Raw genomic sequence first — 19,944 nt, forward strand, 5'->3', positions numbered from 1 at the left:
TTGCATTCACTTGCATATTCCTGGATACATTATACAGCAATGTGTACATAAAAAAAGGTTTTAAAATGTTGCATAACTGGAGGCAGAACCAATAGAAAATGACTTGAAAGTATCCCATATAGTAGTAAAAACTAGAAGTAATCTTTCACTAGAAAAGAATTTGGAATGGAAAACGGGATAAATATTAAGCTTCCTCTTCAAAAATATACTCTAAATACAGAACACATTTAAGTTCCAAAGCGATACTAGTTCTTCAGTCTCTGATTTAGATCACGAAGTAAGAGCCTTAAATTCACTTTAAAAATTAAGAGCAGATCTTTTGCAATAATTTTTTTTCATTTCCTAAAATCGGAATTACATCAAATACAGACTAATAAAATGATGGATTTTGCGTTTACGTCTTGGCTTGGTTAAACAAGCATAACTGCGAATAGATTGCGTCACAGATTATTCCTTCCTTGCATTACAATACTAGTTAAAGACCATTTTACAAGTTTATCCATTGCCTTTCGCTTTCACCTCTCATTCACACATGTAATAAATCATCTGACATTCTGAACATAACTATTTGCTTATTCCTACCAAATATGCCTCTGAAACTTCTCTGATATTAATCATGTATTTTATAACATATGCACCATTGACGAACCCGTAACAGTATAAACCATATGCTCATTTAGTGTACACTCAATTTATGATCCGCGAGATACATTCTTAAGTGTTAGATTTTTACATCGTAGTAGTGTGCTTATGACTGCAAAATCCTCCAAGACAGAATAGCCAGTATATTGAATTTTAGCCCTCTTTTATATTTATCCAGCATTCCCTAGAAAGTGGTACTGCCCATTTTTCTTTTAAGATACATTGTGTTAATCATTTTACTTCATTTAGCAATAATCTTTACTGCAGCAGAAAACTTCAGACAAAGATGTGTACTCCGCAAATTTTTTAAAAATATTTTATGTTTTTTCAAACTGACGCAATGTTAAATGTACTTTTCTTCGCGGTAAAAGATTCAGAAGAGCTGAGGCAACACGGTATCTTGTTTGACAATGGAAGCGTGAAATGAGTGTTGAACACTCACATAACGGAAGAGCAAAAACAGGGAAGAAAAACAACTGCTCAGCATTCAGGCAACATTAGTTCCAAGAGTTGAAAACGCTTGGGGCCATGTGATGCCTTTTTTTTCTTCTTATAGTATTCTTAGTAGTTTCATTTATTCTTTCCATCATTTTTCTTTTATTCTGAAGAACATCACTCGGAGAATGCTTTTTAATGAGAATACTTTTATCTTCCGCATTTGACTTTAATCTCTCTGTACATTAAAATAACCTATATTTTTGATTACGTCGAACAGACTCATTTCAGGAATATTATCAATATATACTGTTATCGAAATTACCTGAATTATAACGAATAATAATGCGTGAATCCAAAGAAGAATAATTTTTACTAAAAATTTTTACTGATTTCTAAAGAAAATTAAAGAGAACGCGGATTATTTCTATTTAAGTGTTTTTGAAAAGAGTTGTAGAGTTGCGCGCCTCCAACTTGCACGCAACGAAGAGGTGACTGGAAAAATGACAGAGTCTTCCTAAGGGTTTAAGTCCCTTTTTATTCATCTTAAGAAGTTACAAGTGCGTGCTCTTGACGCTCACAAACTACGCCGACTCGGCGGTAAAATAAAAATAAGAACCTGAAAAGAAACTAATAACAAGACTCTAACTACGAGGCTCTCTAAAAGTAACTAACCTCACCGCGTTTTACAATACCGCTGCTAAATCGGTGGTGCAACTTTGAATATCACGTTGAACAATTAACAATTCTCCCAGGCAAGCACACAGGCCGAAACGCGGGGTTCTTCAATTTCTGGCTAACTACCTCCGTGCTCGTGAAGTAAGAACAGCACACCTCGAACTCGTTTCCTTTCCATTTAACTCAGAATACTTCCGCTGATAATTTGAATCCTTGCGCGTTCTACTAAAATTTACATACTTTGGCATTGGCAGTTCCAGGGGAAAGTAAGGCTTGACAGGAAAGATAGTTTAAACTTAAAATAAATGTTAGTTAAAATAAATATAAACCCTACAGAGTTATTTTCAAAATGTAATAACGCTTCATTAATTTTAATGAATTTTATTCAATTCCAATACGTTTTATTAAAAATAACGAACACAGTTTAAATTTAACACAGAACTTAGAAACTTAGGTAGCGATCACAAGTACTACGCATTATTATTATTATTATGTCATCGCATTATTCCTAACATTAAACATATAATTTAGTAGGATGTTGTATATTTGTATCTATAAATTATATTTTACAATAAAATTTAATAGTTTAAAATTCTTGGATAATATATTTTCCAGCTAAATTAAATATGTCACGTAAAATAATTATTTTGAAATATTTTAAAGCACTTTGTCAGAAATACCAGTTTTTCGAATAGACATTTATTTTGCAATACTTTAATCATTTAAGTATTACACATAGCATAGCATTACTTTAATCACACGAACGTCTTCCCATAAAATTCGATGCAAGGAAAGAATGAGTTCAAAGAAATTTATATCAACTAACACCAGCTGTGTTCTATATTAATTTACATTAAAGTATTTAATTAATATTTGCAAAGATTCATTCACTTAGTAGAAGATTAAGTTCACCAGGCTGTTAAACTTTGAATATACTGGAGGACTCATTCCTTTTGGAACGAGTCCTTCTTTCCTAATTACTTCCCGAGTTTTCAAAATTTGTAGTTAGAATAACTATAACAAATACAGCAGAAAAGGTGCATATCGGTACATAAAGAAGTTTTCCAAGTTTGCACATAATTAAGCCTTATCACTTAATTGTAGATTCAGCCCTCATGTTATAATAAAAAAGCAAAGAGTCAGTATTACGCAAAGTATGGTTTTCACTGGGAAAGCAGAACTTACTGCAACTTAGAATTCACTCAGTGTGAGTTGGCTATGACAGTGTGATGAAGATTTCGGGCTGAATATCAAAAGAACTGTAAATTAATACTATGAATACTTACTGAACTATACATTTTAACTAACTGGAGGGAAATGTGAATCGCAGTATCTTTAAATGCGTTTGTTTGCGCATTTGACCTGTCTGTGAGTATACATTGCTCGTCAAAATTAAAGAATAATCTGAAATAAATGCTCGCTGATTAAAGTTTTCAACCTATGAACTGTGGTGCAACTATTTATGCTAACTATCTATAACTGAGTCATCTGTGCATAGGTTAGCTCATCGAATGTGAAAATTGGGAAACAGACAACATTTTGCGCAATGGGCGTATGTTGGGAAGTGAGTTATGCAATGATTCTAATTCTGAAAATAACAGGTATTCATTAATTATGACTCAAAGGCATCATTTAACTGAAAGGCAGAAGTAACGGTTAACTGATATACTTGAAAGATGGGGAAGCAAATGGAAGTCGCCTTAGATCTGAATACCCCTCAAAGTGTGATAGCAAAAATTTGAAATCTATTTCTGAAATAGGTAGTAGACAGCCTGGTCAAGAGCTCCAGAAGTAATATTTGTAACCGAAAACCGTTTTTGTTATTACCGGCTCGGAAAAACAGCGAAACAATTAACAGAGACAAGACCTTCAGACTACCATAGAAACTAGCCGCTCTTTAGTGCTGCTCAAAGACTTCGTTAGATTGTACTTTATACAAGGAAAGTAATAGTTTGTCTCACCTACTTCACCGCTCACTTCCAGTGAAGCCCGCTTAAGATGGTTTTGTTAACATGTTCCAATAGAGTCAAAAGGAATGGGACCATGTACTATTTTATTGCGAGTTCGAATATAACCTAAAATGTGATTCTAGACGACTTTTGATCTAGAGGGAACAACGAACACGCAACTGGAAGTGGTTTCAAGTGACCGCACCAAGCTGCATACTTTAGAGGCTCCGTAGATAGCAACAGATACGTGGGCAAGATCTCGGAACTCCATGTAAGACTGTTTAGAAGTTCTGTTAGCTTAGAGTTTTGTGAATGAATGGCAGTGCTCGTCTGTATCGGGAATTTCTGGCGTCAGACAACGCACCAACTTGAAAACAGAAGATATCACTCGAATGGATAAGCCAAATTATTTACCAGATTTTGAAATCGATTGATCATCTATGGAATGCTTAATGCTGCTGAAGAGTGACCTCTGTGATCTGAAGAGGGTGTTTACAGAAATTCCTTGTTGTTGTTACTAATGCTCACTTGTCTGACCTATAATCAGCCCAAACCCACGAAAATTCTGTCTCACCTGTAAGGTGAATCACCCTATCTAAACTGACTTTCGCCCTATAGCTCTATCGAGCTAAATCGCCCTGCCACCTGTAAGTTGCCTTACAGATGACAGGGCGATTTAGCTCAGTTCCGACCCATCCACGCCTTCTCCTAGATTCGAATCCAGGCCCTTCGGCACAGCAGTCAGCGACGCTAACCACTATACCGGTTAGGCAGCGGGTGCAATTCCACAGCACTTAATCAATAGTGGTGTTAAAAAAGGGCAGATGGAGAAAAAGACTTGATTAACAGATTAGTAAATTCCATGAAATTAAGACCTGAACTTTGCGTTTCTGTCAGAGGTGACCGTACACTATATTAAAGAAAGCTTTGTTGTAAAGAAGGGAAAATAAATTTTCAATCATTGCTGAATTTCCATGAATTAGACTATGAGTTCAATATGTTTTGAGATAATCAACTGGAAACTTAGTAATTTATTCCCAATAATGCTTTTGTACAGATTAAACGATGTTAAACTATATTTCTATCAATGTAATTTAATTTTGATGAGCAATGTACCTATACGCTAAATAGTTCTGTTAATGTATTTAGGAGGCTTTAGCGGAAATGAAAAACAATTGTTAGAACTAACTAAGCTGAAAGGCTTATAATATGTACACTGCTGGCCGTTAAAATTGCAGCACCAAGAAGGAATGGTGTGATGAAAATCAAAATCACAAGAAAGGAAGCAGTTGGGATATGCAGATAATTAGTATTTCAGTATTTTAGCGCATTTAGACAATGCAGGAGGGGGAAACGACATCTGAAGCACTGCATAAGAGAAAAGTTGTGTAGTGGATTTCTCCTTCGGAAAGTGCTTTATAAGGTTGGAGTTTGCTCAGAATATCGTGTTATGCCTTGAATAAGAAGAGGAAATGCTTACCAGCAAGTTTCGAATTTCGATAGAAGCAGGATCGTTGCCTATGAAAGTGTAGATTATCGTCCCGTGATATCGACGGTCGCACTGGTCGACTTCCAATCACTGTCATGCGAATATGGATTCAATGCATTGCTGAGGGGTCATACTGAACGGCATGCAGGATCTCAACGCCCTCCCATGACTAACGGCAGAAAAGACAGACTTATTGTGAAGTCAGCCCTGCAAAACCGTACGACCACGTTATGGACCATTATTCAGGAAACGGGCATGTTTGCAGCACGCCCAGTGTCAGCTCGTGAAGTGCATGAACGTTTGCTGCAGCGTGGATTATCCGCAGGGTTATCATTACTTCGGTTTCCCTTGACAATGCAGCAGAGAGAAAGACGGCGACTCTGGTGCGCTAGACGACAAAGTTGGGCACAGGAGTGGCACAATGTCGCCTTTTCAAATGTGTCCAAGTTCTACGTGCAGTATTCTGATTGGCCGTATACGTGTCTGGAGTGTCCGAGGAGAACTTATGTCACCTGCTTGCATTCGATATCCGCATAGGGGCCCTGCACCTGGTTTGATGGTTTGGGCAGCCATTGGATACACGACATGCACATCTCTATTTCGGATCGACGGTAATTTGGACGCAGATGGATACGTTTCTGATATTTTACTTCCAGTGATTATGCTCTATCTTCGAGGCCTCCAAACGCGATGTTCCAACAGGATAATGCAAGACCAAATGTCGTTCGTCGTATTCTGACCTTCCTTGATTCACAGGGTAGTCAATTGCTGCCCTGGCCTGCACATTGTCTAGATCTGTCACCCATTGAAAACATCTGGTCATGGGTTGTTAAGAGAGTGGCCCACCACCCCTCTCCAGCTAATACGGCTGATGATGTGTGGTATAGACTTGAAGCAGCATGGAAGGAGTAGCCCATTTCTGTCATCCAAGCTCAGTCTGATTCCATTAGTAATGGGGTAAGGGCCGTTTTAGCTGCCAAGAGTGGCAGCTGTTTCTACTGATTTTGTATCCTTGTAATCCTCCAAAATGCTTACAAATTTAATCATTTTGTCTTCAAGTATTACTGTTTACGTGCAATAAATATCTTTTTGTATTTGCTTTCCTTCATGGTGTTGCAATTTTAATGGCCAGCAGTGTATATGCAAAACAATGATAATAAAGTTATAAGATATTTTCTCCCTCCTTTCCGCATGCCTTTGTGGTGTAATTGGAAGCATACTCGACACGTATTCGAGAGATCAGGGATTCGAGTGATTCATGGTGAAGACGCTGCACATTTTGCACATCTCGTGCTTAAAAAAACCCTTAATGACTTTACAAAGTAAATGAACAAAGAATTTCAAGAATAAATGATACACATCATTAGCTGCAGTATAGGAATAAAATTAGATCAATAAGATGCATAAAAATATGAATAAATAATAAGCATAACGTACAATTAAACATTAGTAGTTATGTTTTGAATGTACATCTTGAACCTTGCGTAATTTATGTGATAAAAAAAATTAAACAATTAAAAAGTTAATATAAGGTTACATTTCATCTTAATGGTACTGAAAAGGGAATGAAAAAATAATGCATAAAATGCAAACTTTTGAAAAATTAATAACATATGAACTCATAGTTTTAAAATAAAAACCTGTAAATTGGCTGATAAACTTTTTTTTTTTTTTTCTTTAAAGGGAGGGCCTAGAAGTGCATAAACTTCTGTAAAAGACAAGCATAGCCGTTTGCTTCCTATGGAGAATCAAATAATATACTGTAGATAATACTGATAACAATATTTCAGACTTTTATAGGAAGCAGGATAACAATTCTCTAAAATATCAGAAATTTCATACAGTAAGCTTGTTCTAATAATTGCATGTCTGAAGAGCGAAATCATTTCATGAAAACTCTTCTTTCCAAGCCATTTTCATTTGATTTTGACGTTTCCCCATAATTCTTCTGTTTAGTTGAGATATAGTTTGATATTTTATAACAGCAAAAACCGAGTAGTTACTTCGAAAGCTGGCAACATTTTTATAAAATCTGATGTGTACACCACATGACTTCCTTGTACGGAATATTAAATTATACCCATTTTTCTTGCATTTCATTTAAACTTATTAGATCGAATTAAACCTACTTCGCCGACAGCGCATAAACCACAATAGAATAAATGCATTCTTTAAAATTAACTTTGTTTACCATAGCGACACTCTGGCGCTAGGTTTACTTAACAGTATTATATTTCGTTCATATTATAACTCAGAATGCACAAAATTTATATCATTTAAAGAATTATCTAATCGTTGCCACATGTTCTATTCAAATACTATAATAAAGCTAGAACTATGTATAAAAGAAATTAAGCAAGCAAAACAAAAAAGAAACAGTTTTTCACAGACGATTGAGTATTTCTCATTCAATTAATCCTGTTTTCACTTCGCGACAAGGCAAAAATACATAAAAACTCAAAATATCTGTATTAAAAATTACGAAGTAAATCTTAAACGCTTATTTCCTCGAAAAAATTCCAGAAAGGATTAAGCATGATTTAAATAATAAATGAAGGCGTTATCTTTGTTGTTACGAAGCTAAGTTTCTCTAGATTGGCAACAAATCCGCTACTCAGCTGTTTCAAATGTAAACAAGAGCAATGGCCGCCATCAAATAAGGCTTAGCGGCACTTAAACAATTTTAAAATTGTTGATAATTCTAAAAATATTGCATACAGATTTACTAAAGGCATAAAACCCTTAACCGGAAGATAAAAACAACATAATTCAATCATTTTTAAAGCAGACTTTTATAGGAAGCAGGATAACAATTCTCTAAAATATCAGAAATTTCATACAGTAAGCTTGTTCTAATAATTGCATGTCTGAAGAGCGAAATCATTTCATGAAAACTCTTCTTTCCAAGCCATTTTCATTTGATTTTGACGTTTCCCCATAATTCTTCTGTTTAGTTGAGATATAGTTTGATATTTTATAACAGCAAAAACCGATTAGTTACTTCGAAAGCTGGCAACATTTTTATAAAATCTGATGTGTACACCACATGACTTCCTTGTACGGAATATTAAATTATACCCATTTTTCTTGCATTTCATTTAAACTTATTAGATCGAATTAAACCTACTTCGCCGACAGCGCATAAACCACAATAGAATAAATGCATTCTTTAAAATTAACTTTGTTTACCATAGCGACACTCTGGCGCTAGGTTTACTTAACAGTATTATATTTCGTTCATATTATAACTCAGAATGCACAAAATTTATATCATTTAAAGAATTATCTAATCGTTGCCACATGTTCTATTCAAATACTATAATAAAGCTAGAACTATGTATAAAAGAAATTAAGCAAGCAAAACAAAAAAGAAACAGTTTTTCACAGACGATTGAGTATTTCTCATTCAATTAATCCTGTTTTCACTTCGCGACAAGGCAAAAATACATAAAAACTCAAAATATCTGTATTAAAAATTACGAAGTAAATCTTAAACGCTTATTTCCTCGAAAAAATTCCAGAAAGGATTAAGCATGATTTAAATAATAAATGAAGGCGTTATCTTTGTTGTTACGAAGCTAAGTTTCTCTAGATTGGCAACAAATCCGCTACTCAGCTGTTTCAAATGTAAACAAGAGCAATGGCCGCCATCAAATTAGGCTTAGCGGCACTTAAACAATTTTAAAATTGTTGATAATTCTAAAAATATTGCATACAGATTTACTAAAGGCATAAAACCCTTAACCGGAAGATAAAAACAACATAATTCAATCATTTTTAAAGCAAAAAATGTACAATTTGCAAACATATAAGAGTAAAGAAACTGAGATCACTGAGCCGGGTAATAGAGTGGATATATTTATAAATATATTTATATACGTTTGGCGCGGCCGATTGAAACCAAAATACGAGGTGCACATCTACATGTTATAGTAGTCTTATATACAAAATTTCAACGTTCTGAGGCTACTCGTTTTTGAGTTATGCGAGATACGTACGTACATACGTTCGTACAGACGCCACGAAAAATTCTCTTCAGAATTCATTTTAAAGCAGTTCTTTTTTTTTTTTTTTTTTTTTTTTTTTTTTTTTTTTTTTTTTTGGAGGAAAAGAGTCTTTTATTCTGTCCTTATGTACAGATATCACGCAAAACATCGTTAAATTGCATTCGAAAGCGGTCAAAGTGGATATTTTCGTTGAAATATGCTGCCTGAAGCTTTTCGCGATTACAATACTTCCTTTTTACTTCGTACAAGGAAGTAAAAAAAGACGTGGTAAGTTAGTGGAGAAAATCTTAGTACTTTTCACATCAAACATTTCGAAGATATTATTTCTAGCAATAGTACTTAAATATTGTATTAATTCATTAGCTTTCAAAAATTGAATTACGTAATTAACCCAATAAACGGAAGATGTCAGGGAACTGAAACAAAATTGTAATTTCTTCAGTGTTTTCTCGACTAACGAAGTTTTCAAAATTTTACGTCTTTTACACCATTTCTTCAGGTAACAATCGCAGCAGCAGAACAAATGAAAATGCAAGAATGAGTAACAACAAAATATCCAAAAGTTCCCTTGAACTTGATTACTCTAAGAAAGAAGAAGGAAAATGCTATTAATCGTCTTCAATGCCAGGATACTTCAACCGTCATCCATCATGGATGCAAACAACTTTTTTCTCACAAACTCATTATCTAAGCTATTTACTCTTGACCTAGACTTTCTTTATATTATGTTCATTCAGTGAAACGGCTTATTGAACAAGTTTAAACAGATGACATAATTTAAAGCGGTTTAAGAATAATAATGGTATAAAACCTTCATCTTATGTTTAAAAGTCGTTATAAAAGCGCATTTAAACATACCTTCATTGTGAGTGGTTGCTTAACATCGTGATTTTTAGTTGCAGAAAAATGGGAAAGAGTAGAATTTCAGTTTTCTCTTAGAACCCCAAATTTCAGGATTACTTATTCTCCTTTTGAGGCGAGTTAAAGTGAAGCTTGTTGTTAAATTAATAGCGTGTTTCTGTTTTATTGATTTAAATAAAATAGAAACGTAATACAATAGATTACCTTAGATGAATGTCTATAATATATTTTTTGCAAAAAGATATTATAAGCATGTCATAGACATTCGTCTCATTTAATTCAGTGACATGTCATCATATACCATTTGGCAAACATGTGTTACTTTTTTCATAACACTGATAGGAAAGCAAATACGTACTGAACATAGACTAACTGTTTCTTTCTTTACTCCGAGAATCTTTGCTCAACTATAGCAATTATTTTCTATTTAACAGTTTAAAGAATAATGGAAAGTTGTGTTCATTTTCTCTTCAGTTTTCGTCTTATTATATGCTACATAATTGTATTCAGTTAATCTTTTTATGCAAATCGCAGTATTTTTTGTGCGAAATGTCTCGTTCTTGAGCATAAGGTGTTAATTTTTTCACTTGATTATTAAAATATTATAAATTGAAGTGCCAAAAAGATGGTACACTATCAAATATTTAATAGGTCCTTTATACGACTGCACACGGCTGCAGAGACAGAGACTCTGTAAATATGCAAAATATTTGGTTAGCAGTGAATACCGTACTTCCTGCATAGGAGTCCATATTTTGCTGCATTCCGAAGTGCAAGATTTCGTGCTCACAATGCATTGTGATCACAGTGTTCACAATGCATCCCAGATGTGGTCGACAGCTTTCAGATGTAATGGCTTAAGCTTTCAGTACAAGACACCAAACTTAGATCAGTGTTTCTTTAACCATAATTTGATAGCTCTAGACATACCTATTTGCACATGATTCTGTTAGAAGAGCTCAAACACTTCGTAATGAATGTTGGACATGAATGGGTGAGTTTTTTAGAAAGGACGGACTATATGCTTCACTTCTTCAGAAACTTTCAATAGATGAAATGAAAGTCCTATTAAATACCAGCTACATAAACCCCAAAGCATTATGGAGTCAAAACAGTGTATAAAATCTCTTGTTGACAAGTAGGATCCATGGAATAACTAGTTTTTGCCAAGTACAAATCCTTCCCCCTGCCCAAAACAATTAGAAATTCTACTAGTGAGACCAGGATATTTGTTTCTAATTATCAAGAAACCCAGCACCCGAATTGCTGTGCCCTGGAGGAGCTGTATGGCGTAATGTTTTCTTGTGACTGGTATCGTTGGGTATCGGCTCCTAAAGCCCATATAATGAAAAAGCATTCCACAATTCTCAAACGGATGTTTCCTAAAGCGTCTCGTACTGAATTCTGAAATTACTTGGGACAATATTATTTCCCTCATGCGTAAAATGCTTTTTGTCAATTAATGTTGTCATGTTCATCCAAAGTCCTGTAATGGCCACATGTTTGTCATAATTTCAAAGTTTTACCAGAAGTCTCCTAATTACGGTATACTTTTTAAATGCTCATATGTGAAAATTTCACCTGTAGTTTCTGAAATGCTATCATCCATTTCATAAACTTCAGTTATTAGACCGCATTAAAAATCGAACAAGTTGTAAAAATGCGGCAATCTAAGGATGTGGATAGGTATAAAAGACTCTTCAAATGTCTATTATTTTACATATGTATTGACGGATTCAATCAGTGGCATGCATAGGCAGCATTATAATGTATTTGGTATGGGCTCGTCTATACCAGTATTTTTGGCTCTTCAGTGCATATTTTTAACTGTATAACATCTGCTGGGCAGAGAAGAGAATAAATAAATAAAATAAACATTCCCCACTAATATCGCAGAAAACATGTGTTTGGTTTGCAGAAAAAGACGAATCAGTTATCTGTGTTCCTCGATTAACCGTATGGATTAAGGTCGCGTTTAATCTAGATAAATGAAATTCCACGTATTAACACGTGTTCAGCTCTACATTTCTGAATCGCATTTACTATTCTGTTTTAGTTTCCATCCGTCAGAATTAAACTTCATCGCAATTAGAATGTACTGAAAAAATTTTGTTATTGATGCTGTTCAAGATTCAAAGATATTTTAAATTTTTAATTAATTTATAAACTGAATTAATAAATTGCAGTATAAATTTTTAGTCTTAACGGTGCCATGCTTATCTCTCCAAACTACACTAGAAATTATGTTTACGAATATCTCCTGCTAATTTGTTAAATTTGCATATTTTTGGTTTGCCATCATATATCGTTTAGTAAATATTTAATAGTATTAACACAAAGCAGTTTATTGTGTTGATCATTCATCAATTTTTAGTGGTGCATTTTTCGATGATCTGCCTGTACGACCGTTTTCACTTATAATCAAGAATTCTACTGTACAGACTCGATAATTTTAGAGAGTGAAGATTTTGAGTAGGTCATAAGGGTACCCCTGGTATTCGAAACTACGCCTTCAGACTACAGGACTGATGAATTAACCAATCACAAACGTATACGGAAAAAATGGTATTAATTCCTTCAATACATTCAGTGCAATAAAAATCTGTTCTTCCCACTTTAACTTTTTTTTTTAGTTCAATTGTAAGATTTTGTTGGTTTACTTTTACAGTTGTTTAAAGAATTACTTTAGCTTTTTCTAGCCAAACAAAATTCAGCTTATTAATAATTAATCTGCACGTCTTTAATTTTTCGTTAAACTAAATAAAATGCAAAAGAATACATTATTCTCATTTCAAATAAATTCATTTACTTACGAATTATTTTTTGTATTAGTAAACTATCGTAGCTTAGTTTAGTTGAATAGAAGCTTAGCTTAGTTTTGTTGAATAGAATCTTAGTTTAGTTGAATGTTATGCGTCTTTTTTACAAAAGTTTTATTTAACTTTAGTATAGCGGAAAGGAAAAAAAAAAACTTGAACCTTTAGTTTTACAAAGTAATAAGTATAATAATAAATAAACTGGTTTTAAAATTTTGTTTCAGTTAAAACAAAAATCATTTGAATTTTAGTAAATGAAAGGCTTTGTCGTTTAATTCTGCTCAGAAAAGCGAGTTTTTTTAATGTCATTTCACGGAAATAAAAAAATTTACTATTTTAACTATATAAATGTTGTTAAAGTAACTTATTTTTTATTGTCTGGTCATGCTTGTTGAATTTCTAAAAATTGGGGGGTCTTGTTTAAGAGACCCTATGTTGATAACATTTTTCAGATTGCCAGAACTCTCATCTTCACCCATGGCACTATTTAAATAGGCTTTATAATAGACACGAGAGCAATAAAAAATAACGTATAGTGTGCTCAAAATAAAGTAATATTCTTTGACTAAAGCAAATATATGTTTGTCTTACAGAAGCTGCATATTGTCGTGTAAGAGATTGTAAAGTGTATAATATTTTTTATTGGCAATCAAAATGCGAGGTTAAATTTGGTACAAATTTTCAAAATTATATGTATCGGCTATGAAAACGAAAAATTTGCAATTTAGTTTAAGATTAGGTTCATACTTCGATGATTTCCAACTTGATAACGCTCTGATCCCTAAACTCTCGAATATATAAAAGTCACATGCAATTAATAAAAAGTAAATTGATCATTAATTTGATGTCTTTGATTTCAGATAAGGAGAAGAAATTTAATTCTTAGTAAAAGTTTCTTAATTAACACTCTAACAAAACTGTACACTAAGCTACATAGGTAAAAAATGTTTAACAGCATTTATTTTAAATCATTACAGAAATCGACATTTAACTTAGCCTTTTCAGTTTTTAAGAATTAAAACAATCAATTGATTTTACGATTTTAAAATTGAATCCTTTTATTACATAGTTATGCAACGAAGATTCTATCCGGCCCGCGGATAGAATTTTAATTTGCCGGTTTGAGGCAAATTAAAAGAAATATATATTTATATATTATATATCCATCTCCTTTTCTACTTTGTTAAATATATATTTTTCTTCCTTTTTTTAAAGGACTGATCATCTTTTTACTTCCTATATTTTAGTTCTACAAAGCATAAATCGACGGAAATAGCGAACACATACAGCTTTCAGTCGGTAAAGTGTTAAAAGTTGAAGTTCTTTGTTAGCTATAGTTGTAGACTAACGCCAAGAATTTATTATTTCTTTTCTCGGGAAGCAGACATATGGGAATCTAATATAGGTGACATGTATAAGGCATTATAAAAAATATCGGAAATCTGTGTTGTAAAGACTTATTAAATAAATTATTTAAAATAGTTGATGTAAAAGATTAATTTTTAAATTAGCATTTAAATTCCTTTACCTATAATTACTTCCACTTTTTAACTATATTGATGGAATGATATGAAACTCACTACTTTCGTCATTTTTTATCATTTTTACTTCATTTTCTAATTGTAAAACAATTTTATCATTGCATATGAAATGCACTGAAATAATTTTGTAATCGACGACTTCGTGATAAAAAAGTAATCAAGATTTCACCATATTTTGTAGCATTCTATATAAATAAAAGTATCTGAAATGTTTAACACAATAATTAATAAAACATCTGAAATGTTTGATAGCTGTGTATCATTAGTTTAATACCGTAGCGAATTTTGTAATAAATAATTATTATGTGAGGTTTTATGTTTTTTATGAGGCATCTTGGTTAGGTAACTGTACAAACATTAATATTTTACCTAAATGAAGAAGAATAATTGCATTTCTGTTAAAAATTTTAATTTCTATTTTAAATTCCTCTTTTTATTGAAAGATTTTATTCAGTACTGAGAATTTATATTAAAGGCATTAAAGAAGATTGTAGCTCTAAAATTTATACTTGCGAGTGGAAATATCTGAAAGAAATTACATGAGCCAACTTTGTTTCCTATGGCTTATGAAATATTTGGCGAATCAATATACTATTATTTTTCAATGTAGCACTAAGAATATCAAAATAGCTAGTGTTGTATGCATTGTAGTAGAATTGAAATGATTTACAACTATATCGAATTTAATAATCTTAATTAATGTTAAAATATACATAAATTTTACATTTGCATTTTTCTATATTTAAATGACATATTTTGCCACTATAAAAACATATTGTGCGTAATTAACTGTACTTTGTAATAACTGAGGTATATTACCTCATATTCATTTGTTTAGGACAGGGGTGGGCAAACTATGGCCCACAGGCTACCTCTGGCACGTCGGAAGATTCTATCCGGCCCGCGGATAGAATTTTAATTTGCCGGTTTGAGGCAAATTAAAAGAAATATATATTTATATATTATATATCAATCTCCTTTTCTACTTTGTTAAATATATTTTTCTTCCTTTTTTTAAAGGACTGATGATCTTTTTACTTCCTCTATTTTAGTTCTACAAAGCATAAATCGACGGAAATAGCGAACACATACAGCTTTCAGTCGGTAAAGTGTTAAAAGTTGAAGTTCTTTGTTAGCTATAGTTGTAGACTAACGCCAAGAATTTATTATTTCTTTTCACGGGAAGCAGACATATGGGAATCTAATATAGGTGAATTAGAACTCACATGTAGCACACAGCGCATTTCAAGCTCCAGCCAGCGACTTTTTCTTTTGGTGCGAATTCTAGTAGTATTGATTGAGTATGGAAAGTTGGCGGACATATAACATCATTTTGAACAGTGGTGAAATTCTTTCAACTATGAACCTTGGAAAGAATTATTTCAGAAGTAGACTGACAGATGAGCATTTAGCCTCGTTCCTTAGAATCTGTACCTCTCACTTCGAACCTCAATATAAGGAAATTTTAAAAGTGAAATCGCAATTTCATTCATCTTTATAAGATATTTAATTTGTAATACTTGTACATGATTTTTAAAATTTTAGTAAAATTTATTTTGGCCCCCAAACTTTTTTCTTTTGATTTTTGGCCCGAAACCGAGAAATTTTGCCCATTCCTGCTTTAGGACATTTTAAGCCAATATTTTAAAATATTGAATGACTTAGTTTTGTAGATAGTCACTTACAGAATGTAATGTATAAATGATCTTCTAAATGTTCACATATGAAAGAAGTAGTTTTAAAATGAGGAAGATGATTTTAATTTAAAACAAGTTATTATATATATATATGCCTACATTTTGAACATATAAGTTGGAGGTGCTCAACAATTCCAAATCAAATTTTCTTTTGAATCCTTGACAGGTTGTGTTAAGGAGTATTAAATATTAATCAAAATGTTTTCTTAAACTTTCGTTTAAAGTTTTGTTTCGCATTTGTGTTGATATTACCTTAAAATCCTTTTTTTTTAAATTCCAATAGGGGTGATCCTGACAAGTGTGACCACTTTGGAAACACAGCTTTACACTGGGCAGCAGCTAATGGTCACATGAATTGTGTTTCATTCCTGGTCAACTTCGGCGTTTCATTATGGGCTTTGGATAATGATTTTCATACAGCATCTAATGTGGCAGCTATGAACCAGCGAGAAGAGATTATTCGTTATTTAGACGACGTAGTGGCCAGACAAAGTGCTCTTAACAAGAAATTGGTTCAGAAGTTGAAAGAAAAAGCTGTGATAGAAGCAGAAAAGAGGGTGAAACTGTACCAGAAGCTACAGAGGAAAGCTGCGAAGAAAGCCGAGAAAGAAGAGAAAGAAATAGAGAAACAGAGACGGAAACTGTATGGTTCGGAATTTCAGCTGAATGGTCTTATTAGCAAAGCTTCCAGTCTCACTATTTCGAGCATAAAAAGGGATGCTCGAATCACTTACGCATCGCCTAAATATTCTGATATTATCAGTAATGGTGCTGGCACTACAAAGAAAGGACTAGGTGCGGTGTCCAAAAGAATACAGCAAAAGAAACAGAATGTTGTAATGACAGCAGCGGATTTCAAAGTTAGAGAGACCGAAGTGAACGGCAAACGATCCATTCGGTCTTTATCTGGGTTGCTCAGAGATTCCGAAGTACTTTACGTTCCAAAATACGATACTCAAAGCACAACATCTGGCCACACTCATAGAAGACATATGAAAGATGTCTTTGACAACAAAAGCGAGCTTTCTAGAGCTATTAGTGAGCCGGATTTTATGCATGCAACAGATTCAGGATTTGGAGATGAAATTGCCCCACTTGAGCCATCCGGAAGCATCTTCGAGAGACCGGGATTCGGTTCAGTCGCATTTAGGAACTCAATGTCAGGTACTCTGATGTCACTGCCGTCCACCTCTACGGAAGAGAATGATGAAGACTGCGACGAGGACTTAGACTCAACTCGAATCAGCGAAAAAGATTCCGACTTGCAAAACGACTCTGTGGAGGACAGCATTGGAAGCGCTGGGAGCTTGGCGCAAAGGAATAGTCATCCACCATGGGAAGATGATGAAGGACATTTCGATGATGATGAAGGTAAATGGAAAAACTTATAAACATTTATATAAATTCTCATAAAAAAGGAAGAAAATTTCAAAATAATTTCATATAATGAACATTAATTTAGTTTAGAGCATTCTCATAAATAATTTCAAAATTTAAATAGAAAGTTCTTAGTACTACCAAAAAACAATTCTGATTATTAAGCTTTCTTTAGGATTATATAAGACTAACTATCACTAAGTAAAATGTTTGGGCTGTAAATAAGAGAAGGAAAGTATTTATATTTATTTTTTGGAGCTATAAAGCAAGACAGCATTCATTACTGATGCCTTGGGTAACCGCGTTCTTTAATTGTTTATCATTCATATTATAATGAAATCAAAAACATGTTTTATTTAATTACAAAACGTATGCCTAGGTAAAAGGCAGCTAAAAAGCAAGTGCATGCCCACAGTGTTTGTAAATAACATTGGTCAGTGTCAATCTGTTAAAAACTAAACTAGATAGAGAAGAAAAAAGATTAATATTGCACCTGCTAAAAGTAGGATTGGTAAATTAGCTCAAGAATTAGTGATTTTAATACAAGCTGATTTGTTTGTTTCCAAGATTATCTCTTAATTTGAGATTTTAGATTAGACAGGATTCTGAACTGACTTTCATCGTTTTTGTTTGAGATCGTTATGATCAGTTTATCTTGTCCTTTGATATTAATACTTAGATACTTTGATAAAGTATCTAAGTTAGTGAAGTGTTTCGTTGCTTTAAAAATGGCCAATAATTGAAAAAGATTCCTATCTGTGTCTTGCTTTGCTATCAGCATGATCTATTTTTATATCACCTTCCCATTCGAAATAATCATCTAGTACTATTTATTATCAAGCAAGATAGCTGCTGGAGTTAGAGAAGTAAGTTGCTATCATCTGAATTACAAAATAAAAACTCTTAATCTTAACAAAAATTCCAGATAAATTTGAGAATGATTTAATAAGAGACTTTTTAAATTATTTACATGTACGGGAAATGAATAATTTATTTTTTTAATTTTCCTTAGAAAGAACTCCCAAATTTTTCTTTACCGAAGAATAAATTTTCTATTTTAAATAAAAAAATGACAATCTATACGCATTTTAAATGAATTTAACTTATTCCAGAATTTTAAAGTGTTATCTGGCTATTTATATATAATGCAGTGCCGTAATGATTAATCGGACATCCATGCTTTCTATATTTTTTACAGCTTACCCTAGTATTATTTTTAAGCAAAATACAACTTTTGCTCGATTTGTTGTTGATTATTAAGAGAGTTCGCAATTATTTTACATAAAATTTATATTTAACTGTGATATTTGTATCTTTAAATTTTATGACCTCTCCCATCCAAAATAAAATAAAATAAAATTGAGAAGTTAGACACAAAATATTTGCTCAGTTTTGCAGTTTGAGTTTATTAAAAAATGATGGGCTAATTCTAGAACTGTGGTTGAAAGTAAAAATATTATAACTTTCTTTAGAAATAACATTACTGCTTGAAAAGAAAATCACACTTTTGCATGTCGCTTAAGACTAATTTTTACATTACTGAAAACTAACTGATTTGTAAACAAATGAGAGCATGTGTGTAATTTAAATAAATCGCTTAAATAGTATCAAGGTTTAAAATCAATAAAATCAACTTGCAGAAATGTATTGTGACTGAGAACTAAAAAGGAAAGACATCTGTTACGGCCATCTGGCATTCCATCCGTGCGTAGTGAAAAATTCATTGCGTGCGTTTTTTGTGTCCAATACAACTGGAACAGTCCGCTTTACCTGAATTGTCGACATTCTCTAGGGACTCGTGACTCAACGGTTGCACGAAAATAGCTCATTGCTGCCGCTTTTTAGAGGTTTGTGTGTGGAAAGAGAATCTTTTTTCACGAAAACCCGATATTTAGTATCCAACGTAATATTACAAGCAGAAGTCCAATGTGATAGACCAGCTATGCATAAGTAATTCTCCTTATTCCAATATAATGTTTGGGCAAAATATTTTCGGTTATATAATCATCGGCTAAAAGCTTTCTTTAGTCTCACGTATATGCAACAATGTTAGAACTTTTTGCATGATTGTGGAGTAATGAGTTTATATTTGGCCTGTACCCTCACTTACTGAATTTTAATTTTTTCTAGATATAAAAAAAGGTCTCCGCTTTCTAGCTTCAAAAAGGACTCGATTTTTCCGTAACTTTCAGATCTGGGAAATTAAACCGGATAACACCATCGTTCGTACATAAAAACTACGTTTTAATAAATAAATTTCTCAAAAATAAATCAAATATTGCTAATATAACTTGGGAGCGCTGTGTCTTTTATTTAATTTTTAAGTTTGGAAGTGAAAAAATCTGTGTCAAGACGCAAATACTTTTATTAAAATAGTGTAAATTCGAACTATCCAACCTAGTGGCGGAGGATTATCACTTTAAATTAGTCTTTTCTTAGCTTAAACTTCCAG

At 32.9% G+C, this 19,944-nt stretch overlaps 1 protein-coding gene across 3 annotated transcripts in view; it reads left to right on the forward strand.

Annotated features, from left to right (window-relative positions):
* Nucleotides 1-19,944, forward strand: part of Sans (SAM_USH1G_HARP domain-containing protein Sans) — a 110,660-nt gene that overhangs the window by 88,217 nt on the left and 2,499 nt on the right. For all 3 annotated transcript variants that reach the window (XM_085817238.1, XM_085817239.1, XM_035367808.2), the window contains exon 2: nucleotides 16,399-17,486. In XM_085817238.1, the coding sequence (XP_085673364.1) occupies nucleotides 16,466-17,486 (1,021 nt within the window). In that variant the 5' untranslated portion in view covers nucleotides 16,399-16,465. The remainder of the gene's footprint in view (nucleotides 1-16,398; nucleotides 17,487-19,944) is intronic.

Source organism: Stegodyphus dumicola, chromosome 5 (genome assembly GCF_044657685.1).
Source record: "Stegodyphus dumicola isolate Sdum_Otavi_A_Nest chromosome 5, ASM4465768v1".
Classification (NCBI taxonomy): Eukaryota; Metazoa; Arthropoda; class Arachnida; order Araneae; family Eresidae; genus Stegodyphus; species Stegodyphus dumicola.